This window comes from Zeugodacus cucurbitae, chromosome 2 (genome assembly GCF_028554725.1).
Source record: "Zeugodacus cucurbitae isolate PBARC_wt_2022May chromosome 2, idZeuCucr1.2, whole genome shotgun sequence".
Classification (NCBI taxonomy): domain Eukaryota; kingdom Metazoa; phylum Arthropoda; class Insecta; order Diptera; family Tephritidae; genus Zeugodacus; species Zeugodacus cucurbitae.
The window spans coordinates 12,174,487-12,188,264 of record NC_071667.1 but is presented as its reverse complement, the minus strand read 5'-3'; the positions used below and the strand labels follow the sequence as shown (position 1 = coordinate 12,188,264).

Sequence of the window (13,778 nt, the reverse complement as noted above, 5' to 3'; positions counted from 1 at the left end):
GATTGGTCTAATGATTTTAATCACGATTTCAGAATATACTTCCCTTGACTGTCATTTAAATATTTAAAAAGGTATTACCAAAAAATGTGGTTCATAAAAAAACGTATCGGAAGAGATGCCTTTAACACGACAGGGAAGAGTTTCATAAAAGAAATTACACACATTTTCCATAAGATTTTTTACATTTATTTATAACACATATAAAGCATACATAAATAATTGTGTATATAATATATGAGCATTAGAGAGAAGTTAAACAGAGGTACATACATACGAGTACAAACATACATAAAAAGTTGGCATACTCCGTGAGTATAATTAATTTGTACATTTTCATATCACTTCTTCCTTCATTTATCCGGTCCGTCCAAAAGCCAAAATGTTTCCATTTCACCTTTACCTTTGACCTTTACATAACCACGCGATTCGATTTTATAGCCTGCCTCACGCACCTTCATCGCTGAATAATTCGATAATTGTATTTTATATGGGTCACTGCTGCTTTCCATGCGCGAAGCTGTATTTACTGTGTCGCCAAAGAGACAATAGCGCGGCACCTTCAAACCCACAACACCAGCCACCACTGGTCCCGCATTTATGCCCACCCTTATAGCAAGGTCTGGTATCTCTAAGGCCTTTACTTTCTTCACCACACGCAAAGCGAAATCGCCAGCATGCTGCGCATGCAATGGATTTATATCGGGTGCGCCCGAAACGGCCATATAAACCATACCAACTGTCTCCACTTTGTACACAAAGGGTGATGTTATCTCTTCGTCGAATGCCGAGAATACTGTATTCAGTGTGGTCACTGCGGTCATAGCATCACGTATGTCATTCGTATCGCCAGCGTAAATATTCATCACTTCTATGAATATAACGGAGACCTCTTCAAAAGACTGACATATTGTCTCCTCACCATTACGCATACGTTCGGCGATAGTGCGTGGTATCATTGAGTAAAGCAGCTCATCACCTTGACGTTTCCATGAATCGGCCAATTCTAATGATTTCTCCAACTCATCGGAGCGTTGTTCCTCCTTTTCGAACATAATTTCCAATTTAGAACAATGCTGCCAGCCAGCCATTACCAGTTCACGACTTAATCCATGCGGATTCAAGTCATTTAAAAATAGACCGATACCATGCAATTCATCTAAATTTTCTATTAGCGGGCTGCATAGGTAAATCAGTGAATCAATATCTTTGAGATGAAACATTTGACCCTTTAACAGAATCGCCTTGTTGCCATGTGATATCTTGCGTCTACCGGTAAGTGGATCGATCTCTTCCTTCTGATCCACATTTAGCAAATTCTCCTCACTACTATTCAATACTTCCCTTACTTCATCCTCGATATTGTGATCCATAAGTGCATCGTATGCTGCCTGATTGCGACCCGTGCGCATTAGTTCAAATTCGAAGAGCACGGAATGCATTTGTATGATTTGATCCCAAGTAATTTTGATGTCTTTTGGACGGCGACACTTGAATATATCCATTAGATGTGAACCCAGAAAATGTTTCGGATTTTTACCCTGATTATGTAGTATCCAAGTATCGACAATTTTTTCTCCCGCCGATGTAATGAGCATATTACGATTCAGTAACACGGTGAAGGGAAAGAGATCCAGAAATACATCAATATCAATTTTCGGCAAAATTTGTTGCGTTGGATGTGCCACGACGTTAACACGCTTGGCCATATATTCACGATTGTCAAAGTCCAAACGATATTTGACAATTACTGTTAACGGTTCGTGCGTCAACTTGATGGGTCCAGCTACACCGCCATTTATATCATTTTGACTTTCAATTACCGAACATTTCACATTCAAATTGTAGAACTCGCGTCCCACTTGCGTCAACTGACCCATTAAATATTTGGAAAACCCAGTGCGACCACTACGATAAACCATTACGGCGCCATCATCATCCACCTCAGTTAACTGCATCGAAGGACTCTTCATTTTCGGATAGGTGAAACGCATCTGCAAGTGTATATTATCGATGGACTGTAGAAAATCACAAAAATAACGTCCTGTCGCACGTATCATCTTATCATAGCCGAAATTGCTGAAAAATCGCACGAAGCAATTGCCGAAGAATGACATACACCAATCGAACGACTTGCCGGTAAGTGCCGACAACGCGGCCGCTATATCAGGCATTAACGTGTCGGGATAAATCTGATGGGTCTTGAAAGTATTGTGACGGCAATCGATTATTTGACATACTTGACGCCAGATTTCTTCACCGAACTCCTCTTGTATGAAGTGTTGGACGGACTCTAAAACCATGCCATACATGTCGGCGGCTGTTTATTGCACTATTAATAATGGTATTACGGAGATATTAATTTTTTTTTATTTATTTATATTTATAACTAATAGCAGTCGTTTTGTTCTGAGATCAATTTTTTTTTGTTGTTCTAAGCGTAAATAGCAGTAATAAATGCAATTGTGCTTTAGTTGATTTAGTGTTTGGTGGACGTTTGAGCGGTTAGCGCTTGTCTTTTATTGATGACTGTATAGCTGATTGTCCGTACGTGCTATAACAATGACAGTGCTTGAATATATGGCTGGTATTGATGATTCTGTAGAAATATGCTTTAGAGTAAGCAACTCTTGGAGTTTTAGTTCTAAAATTTTGTCTCTTATTATTTTTATTGTGGTTTATGTTTTATTTTACCTCATGAAAGTTGATTTAACTCTCTTTAAGTGAAAATTTTCAAGTCAGCTTCACTTTTATATTTTATTCAGTTACTTGTTGTTGAATTCCTACAAATATTTTCACCACAATTAAACAGTAATAGTTTTTATTTTGATATGTATTTTCTTTAATTATTATATGTTTTGTTGTTGTAAAATTTCTAAACCAACATATTTATTTTTGCAGTTATTTCTCATTTAATACTCCTATTTTCAAAATTATCCCATGCGATAAAAAATGTTATTCACGATTTATCCCATGCGTTATATTATATTATACTATATATGCACATGCCAGATGTTCGTAGCTTTGTTGATTATTCTTTTTTTTTTTTGCACAGCTTAACAATTTCTCACTTGCGGCTGTAATATGCGTTGAGGACACATTTCAAGCGCTTAGTATGCTGCTCACAATTCTAGCGGTAATCAAGTAGGCGGTTATGTACACATACAATAAATAAATCCACTTTAGCGCTCTGCCGCTGTTTGTGTCACTGATTTATTGCGAATTCCAAGCGCGTGCCTAGTGAAGTCCTCTCAGCTTGTGGGTGGTGGTTTACAGGTGGCTATGCCCTCCTCAAAGAATTTTTGCGAATAAAATGTGCACAATCCGGCATTTGTTAAATGTGTGAATTCGCCCCCCTTGTTGTAATCCGCAATTAAGTAGACTTAGGCGATTTTTTCTAATTTTTTTTGCACTGTTGGTTATCTTAAGTAGCTCCTATTATTATTGCACTAGATTTGTATGACACTTCATTATACCCGCATTTCGTACTCCTTGTAATATTAACTTTTAATTAGCTAAACATTTATAGCAATAATTTTTTGTTGATTTTTCCGCTTTGTGACCATTAAATTCACTTAAATTTACAGCAGCGTGTGTCTATTATTCTCTTTTGTGTGTTTTTGCCAAATACTTTGATAAGAATACTTTCGCTTTCGGATATGCATCCGCACACATAAATTCTACTCCGCACAGTTATCGTTTGCTTCCGCAATTCTTTGCGCTCTTCACTTTCTAGCACCTTTCCGTGCACCCAAACGCCACAACACAATCTACCCCCACAAAGTGTTCTCCTCTCCCTTGGCTACACTCTTGCAACAACAGCAAATGGTGCTGTGCCTCGTGCGGATGCTCTGCTGCTACTAAGCGCTCCCGCTGGCTGACTCTTGACTAAATACATAAATTATAGCGTTGTGATGAACTTACTGTCCATACAAACATATGTATATGTATTTGTATACGCATGTACTTATGTACATATGTATGTATGTATAATTTGTAGCCAAAAAGTATCAGTCAACTTATTTTGCACCATTAGCCGGCCGTCCTTTCGAATCGCGTTCTGCCGTTGTGTTACTTGCGCATACAGAATTTAGTAAAAATAAATATTCGTACATACATACATACATATGTATATATGTACATAATATGTCTTTTGGTGTCACTTTTGTTTTTGTTACTCAATTTTTCTATTAGTTTCCCATCAGATTCGTTGTTTTTATATTTTTGTCTTTTTATTTTTATTAATTTATTGCTGCTTGAGTTAATATGTATGTTTAGCTCTATTATCTATGTTGTTATTGTTGTTGCAGCAGCTGTTGCTCGTATTACTTTTGTTTAACGCTCGTAATTGTTGGTCCCTTGTACCGTCAAATAGTACCAGAACTTACGCGTGTCTCGCTTCTTCACTTCGAAATGCGGTTCGCTGCTGTTCGTTTGTGTCTTTTATAGCAGCTACGACCGCAATCAATTACCAATTCTTGCTTTGGTGCTAATCGAAGCTCATGTTGCAAAGTGTCCTTTGACACAGTGGCGGCGTTGCTTGTTGATGGATGATCTGCTGTGGGGTTAATAGACTTAGACGGCGGAACTGAAAACCCCTAGCCAATGATGTCGCCAATAAAAACTGTTATCATAAAATCCAACAGACATTTGTGCCATAATTTAGTGACAATAAAATTTTAGCATGAATAAATTTAGATTTAAATGAAAAGTGGATATCTGAATTGTGGAAAGTAATGACAAACTTTCTAATTTAGGCGGTAGTAATACTGAAGGTTACATTCATGGATTGTAACTAAAATGGTTTTCGTTGATTTGGGAAACAATGTCACTTTGTCAATTTGATAATTCTAAACTAACAGAGCTAATTTATGGCTATGAGTCGGTATTGGAGGTAGTTGTAGTTAAAGCCCAAGCAAGAAGTACAAATGTATAGTTCAAACTTGGAATACAGTGGAACTTCTCTAACTCGAATCACCATAATCCATAAAAAAACTTCGAGTTAGAGAGACTTCGAGATATAGAATTTTCATTAAAACATATAAATTTCAAAAAGATGAAAAAATATAGATTTATACACTGTTCTATTTATTTTTTCTTCGCATAAAGTATTATGTACATACGTTAAAACATGTATTCTGTAATTTTGTTTGTTGCAGTTTGCTATTATTGGCTCTTGACGTCTATGTCCCATGCTTTTGTTAGCTGATTTATGCAATCCATATGTGTAATATTATATTTTTTGTTTGCCTCCGTACAAAATTTTAAATTTAGTATTATGCCCTGACTAAAAAGTTCGATTTATGGAAGGATATTTGTATGAAAGTTGCACTAAATTGCCTCTTCAAGAGTTCGAGTTATGGAGAACTTCGAGTTATGGAAATTCGAGTTAGGAAAGAAAATTTGTATGAAATTTGGCTTCTAAACGCTATTGCCAATTCAAGTATTCCGAGTTATGGAGATTTTCGAGTTATAGAAGTTCGAGTTATGGAAGTTCCACTGTATTTTGTCTTTTCTCAAAGTTAGTAAATTTTTAAACTGGTCATTAAACTAAGGAAAGGTATTGCTTTCTTTGCTTTTCTCCAAGCACACAGATTTTTCTAACACTTGATAAATAATACAAATTCTCATCATTAATTTACGTTATTTTTTAATTTTTTAAATAACTAATGCTTATTTTAAAGATCGAAATGTAATTGTACAAACTGTAGTTTATTATAAAACTGAGTGATATCTTTAGAAACCAACAAACATATACCCCCCTAAAACGAGCTCCACAAATTTCTGTAGCATTTATGTATTTCTTCATATAACCATACAAACTCATAAAATATGTACTCTTCCACGCGAACATGAGAAGCGCCTAAAAAGAAAAGCGAAGCTGGAGGAGTCTTTGGTGAAGGAAATTGCTTAAGGATCTACTTATCGCTTTACCTACTGACACATTGCAGGCTTAACATACATTCGTATGTACAAATTGTCATCAATTATTTGTATTACATAAGAATGTGCATTAGGATGGTAGCGTTTTTTTTGTTGTGTTTTGATTACATATGTACATGATTTTAGATGCTAATACACATCACTGGGTAATTGAAAAATTATTGTATTATATATTTTACAATGCTTATTAGTGATGATGAAATATTTATAATATTCAATCATTAGGTCGATTGAAAATTAAGAAATATATACATTATAAAACTTAAGGGGTTAGGGGTAGTCATAGACACGAAAAAATGGGAATTTTCAGTATTTTGTTTGCTATTAGATCGTATTATTTTACAAAAGTAATAATATGGCATTATTACAGAAGGTTTTACTTTGAAGTCATTGAATTTTAAAAATTAACTTTATATTTTCCAAAGTTATTTCTGTTTGTCTTGACCCAGTTCTAAAATCAATCGGATAAGAAAAATTAGTTTTATAAATAGATAATCCTGGACCTGATCGAAGCATTTTTTTTAAATTATCAAAATGACGGCATCAAAATTTTTTTCTGTATTTCGGAGAAAAATCTTAAAGATCGAAATTAAAAAAAAAAGCTTCAATTAGGCCAAGGATTATTAAAGCTGCATAAATTTCATTAAAATCTTCTGAGCGTAGACAACGCTTACGCGGTTATAGCCGAGTCCACAACAGCGCGCCACGCATCTCTCCTTTTGGCCAATTGGTTATACCAAGTGAAGACAGGTCCTTCTCCACCTGGTCCTTCCATCGGAGTGGAGGTCTCCCTCTTCCTTCGCTGATGGAAGAGCGGGTACTGCATCGAAAACTTTCAGAGCGGGGACACTTTCGTCCATGTCTTGTCTATGTCGTCGAACAACACATACAGCTCATCCTTCCATCTTCTGCACTTAAGGAAAATGAAAAAAAAAAATGATTTTTTGAAAATCCTGGCTAATCCCTAACCCCTTGAATAAACTACCCTTCAGAACTGTTTTTTCTAGGATTTTTCTCATAAATGATATTTTAGGGGCAACTAGAATACAGAAAGAACCAACCTAATGTATGTATACATGCTATTGTACATATTTGTATACAAGTATATATCGTATTTACAAAATGTCACCAAATGAAACCCTTTTTTATTGCAAACGGATACAATCCACATAAATGGTTTTTGCTTCGATAAAACATATATAAAACATAATACATACATTTACTTTTCTACTATATACTGACATGTCCGTGGTCGTTCAGACTTATGTAAACTGTGACTTTATAATAACGGTAGAAATTTATAGGGAGCAAATTACACAAGAGTGCATATATTTACAGTACATAAGTGTCGGTGTCAGTCTTCAGTCAGTATCAAAGCTTCCAATTGCGTGCCATTACGACGCTTTCCACTCAACTTACACACTGTGCTGTGTCAGTCACTCATCGCTTAAGGAGATTATGCAATTAAAATGATTGTCACTTCAATTACTTTACACCGACTATTGCAAGGATAGGACCTAAACTACTCGTATTTGCGCATAACTTTATATATTGCAATTATTAAAGAAAACTTTATATTATATGTACATAGATATACAATTGTATATATGTATGTAGGTATACATATATTGGGATAATGGGTTGGCAAAAAGTATTTTGAAAGTTAGTTAAAACTTGTCAAAATTTGTTTAAGCTGATTCGGTGCATAATAGTATTGTGGTGTCAGAAACATATAAGTCGTACTCAATTCGTCACTTTTGTGCTCGGTACTCGAGCTCGATTTTCCACTTAACTGCGTTTATATACGAGCAGCAACAAATAACAATGATTTTCCCATAAATTTAAAATAACAGTGTCGTTCATTCGTACATTAATGATGGCTGAAATCGAAGCTGAAACTAAATAAAAAATTATTGAAAGTGAATTTCTGACAAGGAAACCTCATAAAATTCATCGATGGTTCGACGGCATTGTAAAGCGTGTCGAATATAGATAGAGTCTCAATTGTGGTGAATGATTTTAAGATTTAAAAAACTACAAAAACAATTCGTTTTACTTCATTATAATTAACAGATCAGCGAACGTTTGCTTCTTTGTTAAATTCTGTATCGACCATATCATCACCTAAAACGATGAATCTGCTCCGATGTTCGATTAACCCTGACAATAGACATTAAACAGATGTGTGCTGCTGCACTAAGTCACAAGTTTCTAAATAAATAAACATCCCTACTAATATTATAAATGCGAATGTAAGTTTGTTTGTTACGCTTTCACGCAAAAACTACTGAGCCGATCATCATGAAACATTGTACATATACTCTTGAAGGTACTAGAAGCAACATAGGGTACTTTATATTAAAAAAAAAATTAGATGATTTTGGAATGTCGAGCCCTCGACGAGACAATATGGATGATTTTGATAATGGAATTGCACGAGAGCTAGATTATGATTTCATAGCACTGCAACATCAAGTGACAGAATTAGTTCCTCAATTACTTCCAGAGCAAAATCATGTTTTCCATCAAGTTTTACGTAAAATAGACTCCGGTAGTGGTGGACTCTTCTTTCTCGATGCACCAGGAGGAACTGGAAAAACGTTTTTACTTAGCTTATTATTAATGTCCGTCAGAAAAGACCAAAAAATAGCAGTTGCCGTAGCTTCGTTAGGTATTGCCGCGACGCTATTAAACGGCGGTCGTACGGCACATTCCGTTTTAAAATTACCATTGAATTTGGCGCAGGAAGATTCGCCCATCTGTAATTTTAGTAAAAATAGTTCACGAGGTAGAATGCTGCGAGAATGCAATCTTTTGTGTGGGATGAAAGTACAATGTCTCACAAGAAGGCTATAGAAGCTTTAAACCGGACCCACCAGGACTTGCGAGATAGTACAGATATAATGGGAGGCATGGTAGTTTTATTGGCTGGTGATTTCCGTCAAACCCTCCCAGTGATTCAGAGGGGGACACCAGCAGATGAAATTCAAGCGTGCATTAAATCGTCAAGCTTATGGTCGACAGTTGAAAAACTCCGCCTGAAAACGAATATGAGGGTGCATCTTCATAATGACGTGGATTCAGGACTTTACGCAGAAATGTTGTTGAAAATTGATGATGGTTGTTTAGACGTTGACGCTGAAGGCTACATATCACTGTCAAGAGAATTTTGTAATTTAGTAGAAATTGATGTGGATCTCATTGCTAATGTTTTTCCGGAATTACAACAAAATTTGTGTAGTGATCAGTGGTTGTGTGCAAGAGCAATATTAGCACCAAACGAGGTTAAGGGAGAAATGAAGTCAATGGATACAATTATGGATACGGAACTAAGTACTTCATATCCTGTGGAGTTTTTAAATTCACTTGAACTATCGGTACACCCCGTCACATAAACTTCAATTGAAACTAAATGTACCAGTAATGCTTATGCGAAATCTAGATGCTCCTCGGCTATGTAATGGAACAAAGCTTCGGATAACAAAATTGGGACAAAACATACTTGGTGCTACTATTTTAACAGGTGTCGGTAAGGGAAATAGTGTTATAATACCTCGGATACCAATTATTCCCACTGACCTTCCATTCCAATTTAAAAGGATTCAGTTTCCTGTCAAGCTTAGCTTTGCTGTTACTATAAACAAGGCACAAGGACAAACATGGTCAGCTTTATGTAGCCTGTTCACGTGTATCCAATGCCAGGAATTTACACAAATTTGCACGCGACAGGAAAACTTATAACATTATCTACAAAAATATCTTAAATTAATACTTTGTATTTTAATTTTTTTAAATTGTTAGAATTCAGAATTATTTATTTGTGTTACGGTGAAATATATTTTAACATTTGTTGTTGCATTTCAATAAGCATATATTAAAGTGTTGAAACTTCTGTCTGTAGTAATTTTTAAAAATTGTTGATCTCAGCCAAACAATCAAATTTAGTTATCATATTGACTCATTTCTATTATTATACCCTTACCCTTTATCTCTCATACTTATTTAATGACTCCACTGCGGGCGAAGCCGCGGGTATAAAGCTAGTCATATTATATATTACCTGCTTTTAAACTCATTACATATTTAGATGCGGTTTACTTAATGCAGAAAATAAATATTTATAATTACATAAGAAGAGCTCTATATTTATTCATTGCTTACTTTTATGAGTATAAGAGACTTAATTTATATTTCAAATAGGATCAGATTGCATCAGATTACAAAAAAAAAATTGAATTCGCAAAACATATTTACACAAGGAACACAACTCCAACTGGTTGAATGTAACTTTAACAAATATATTTTCATATACATAAATCCAATAGACCTAAGGAAGAGCATTATGCCTAGCACATATTAGATTAGACTATCATATTAGAATGTAGATTTAACCTTAGAGTCATAATGTACATACGTAAATTTTACGTATATTAAATTTTTAAATAGGACAATTCCTCCACAAGTGTAATAATCTATAATATAAAATTGAATCGCAAAATGTGTTGCTAAGCGCATAACTCGAGAACAGCTAAACCGATTTTGCAATTTCTTTTTTTATAATGTTTCTAGAGGTACCGGAATGGTTCTTACGGAGAGAAAAATTTTAAAAATTGCCTGAAAAAGTCTTAAATCCACAATTTTCTAATCTGCCATACAAACAATTTGTGTCGTTAGTCTCGCAAAAATATATGTAGAAGGGCCAAACCGATCTGGCTAATGTTAGTTTTGAAATATTTATGGCAGGCCAGGGAAAGATTAGAAAGTAAGTAAATATGGAAAAATTGTGAGGAAGATAACAAGAAGATGATTTTATTTGAATTAATAACAAAATTATAAAAAAAAGAAAACAAAAAATAATATTATTTTCAAAGTTGTCATTGTTGCTTTGTTAAAACATTTCTATCATTGTTCAATTGTATAATGTTGTATTGATAGCCCAAAACAATTTGTAACAAGTAGGGAAAGGCAACCAAACATTTTATACTCTCGCAATTTATTGATATAATTTTATTACACACAATTTGAAATAAAGTCCAATAGAATAACGAAAATCATCATATATATGTAGTATATGAGGGTTGATGTAATTCCTGAACCTATTTCACTCATTTTCACCACTAAGGTTAACGGGAATAGGGGCAACTTGGCACCTGTTAGTAGGCAGACAAACGGTACATTCGGCCTTGAAAGTACTACTAAATTGCAAATCAACAAACACCAGTCTGCAACCTCGCCAAAAAGAGCTACAAAGGAGATTTTCCAGATATTCAAGTCGCTGGAAGAACTGCAAAGGACTTTAAAAGATTTACGCGACAACTAAAATGTTTTTGGTGAAGCCATGATTCTGGCATGTGATTTTCGCCAGACTATTCCAGTTATTCCTGGATCAACTGATCACATGTCTAAAATCATCTACTTTGTGGCGACACAACAATATCATACTGCGATTGTAGAAATAGTTGGAAATGGTAGCGACGCAGTTGACACCTCAATGTATTAATAACATTTTTAACGGGCTTCTGTCACTTCATGGCCTCGAAAGAGGAGCTTATTCATCGCGTGACATGAAACAACAATATAATAACCATAAATGGCTGATTGAATGGCCTATATTGGTGGTAAAAAACAAAGATGTCGATGCTCTTAATACGACAATTTAGGATTTCTTTGCAGGAGAGTTGACACAGCTACAAACCAGGGTGACGTAGTCAATTATCCCACAGAATATTTAAAATTGCATTGACTATCACCTCTCACTTTGCAATTAAAATTAGTGTAAGCTGTTATGGCCATGAAAACGGTAATTATAAATAAGTCACCTAAACAATCTTGGCTTGGCCAACTTGCAAATTTTTTATTATGATGATTTACGCTTAGTACAGATCTACCATAATGTATATCAACCGGCTATAACGTTTTCGTCTTTTGACTATATTGAAAAAATTTCTAATGTAATGTATACCTTAGCCACAAAAACGTGTGGTCGGGTCTGCTAGTCTATAATATAAAATTGAATCGCAAAATGTGTTGCTAAGCGCATAACAGCTAAACCGATTTCGTTAATTCTTTTTTTTTATAATATTCCTTGAAATATAAGGATGGTTCTTACGGAGAGAGTATAAAATTCACACTTTTCTAATGTCTCATTCAAACAATTTCTAATATTATATATATGTATGTACATAGATAGATATAAAAATGAATTGCTCTGTCCGTGCGTCCAAAAAGTTGAGAACGGCTGACGGTGAAATATTCATGGAAGGCCAGGAAAAGATTAGAAATAGACTAAATATGGAAAAATTGCGAGGAAGATAATAATAGGAGAATTTTATTCGAGTTGGTAACAAAAATATGAAAAAAGAAAACAAAAAATAATAATATTTTGAAGGTTTGTTCAAATATTTTTGTCAGTGTTTAATTGTATAAGGTTGTGTCGATAGCCCTAAACAATTTGTAACAAATAAGAAAAGGCTAAGTTCGGGTGCAACCGAACATTAATTAAAAAAAAAAAAAAACACACAATTTGACCACCACTAACAGCAATAGGGGCAACTTGGCATCTGTTAGTAGGCAAATCAACGGCACATTCGGCCTTGAAATTACTCCTAAATTGCAAATCGACGAAACACCAGTCTGCAAAATCGCCAAAAGTAACGCTATAGCGAAGATTTTCCATATATTCAAGAAGTCGCTAGAAGCACTACGCAGGATTTCAAAAGATTTACGCGACAATCAAAACTTTTTTGGTGGAGCCATGATTCTGTTGGCAGGTGATTTACACCAAACTCTTCAAATTATTCCTGGATAATCGCATGCCTAAAATCATATAATTTGTGCCGACATATAAAGGATCGCCAATAAACAACTAACATACCACTGATTTTGCAACAATATCAAATTGCGATTGTAGAAGCAGTTGGAAATGGTATGGTCCTAGTTGACACTTCAATGGATTAATAACATTTTCAACATATTTCTGTCACTTCATTGACTCTAAAGAGAAGTTTTCCTGACATGAAACCTCATCATGCTGCGTAACATAAATCAACCTCGACTTTGCAATAGAACAAGACTGGCTGTGAAGAAGGTAATCAATATCGTCACCAAAGCCAAGATAAAGCCAACTATGAAATTTGGTCATTTGTTACTTTCTTCAATATACGATACGATACGAAAATCAAAGTTTTACAAATTATGATGATTCACGCTTAATTAAAATAAAATTTAAAATTTATCGGCTATAACGTTTTCGTCTTTATACGTAAGAATTTTTTCTCTGCATTGAAAAATTTACTAATTTAATGTATATAGTATCTTAGCCACAAAAACGTGTGGCCGGGTCTGCTAGTTATTATTTTAATTATGTATACAATAAAATGGAATGCAATATTCTTTTAAGATTATGTACTCTACTTAAGCAGTAAATAGTTTGATAAAAATAATCAACTTAATAATGTACATATTAAACATTAGTATTCTAGAGTTAAAAGATTAACAGTTATTAGTTTATTGCTATTACATTTATTTAAAATGACAATTCTGTCGAAAATTAACCGTCGATGGGCAGAGTTGCTCCCATTATAAAGCTTGATAAATTGCTAGCGAAGAAAATTATAGAAAATATGCATATCACGTTTGTGATATGAATATTGGTCTTGATCAAATGAGGTGCGGCATATTTAGTTAGAAGGAAGACCGAACGCAAGTTTGTATTTAAAACTCAATCAGATTGCTCGACACTGACATCCAAGACATTTCCAGTCTCAAAAATTCCCGCATTATTAATCAACACATCAAATTGTCCGAATCTTTCGATTGTTGAATTGATAATACGTTAC

The 13,778-nt window shown here is 34.5% G+C and overlaps 1 protein-coding gene across 2 annotated transcripts; it reads right to left on the bottom strand.

Moving 5' to 3' along the window:
• Nucleotides 1–163: 163 nt before the first annotated feature.
• Nucleotides 164–4,679, bottom strand: LOC105212283 (soluble guanylate cyclase 89Db). 2 transcript variants are annotated; one of them, XM_054231871.1, is made up of 2 exons: nt 4,386–4,679; nt 164–2,329 (listed from the first exon to the last, which is right to left on the bottom strand). In XM_054231871.1, the coding sequence occupies exon 2, from the start codon at nt 2,307–2,309 to the stop codon at nt 351–353; it is 1,959 nt and encodes a 652-aa protein (XP_054087846.1). In that variant the 5' UTR covers nt 2,310–2,329; nt 4,386–4,679; the 3' UTR covers nt 164–350. The 2 variants fall into 2 exon arrangements, with proteins under 2 accessions (XP_054087846.1, XP_054087842.1); XM_054231867.1 differs by having other exon boundaries at nt 164–3,885; nt 4,386–4,678.
• Nucleotides 4,680–13,778: the final 9,099 nt, after the last annotated feature.

Bases quoted from the DNA above. Each gene is read 5' to 3' on its own strand.
- LOC105212283 (XM_054231871.1), bottom strand. From the start codon at position 2,309: ATGTATGGCATGGTTTTAGAGTCCGTCCAACACTTCATACAAGAGGAG.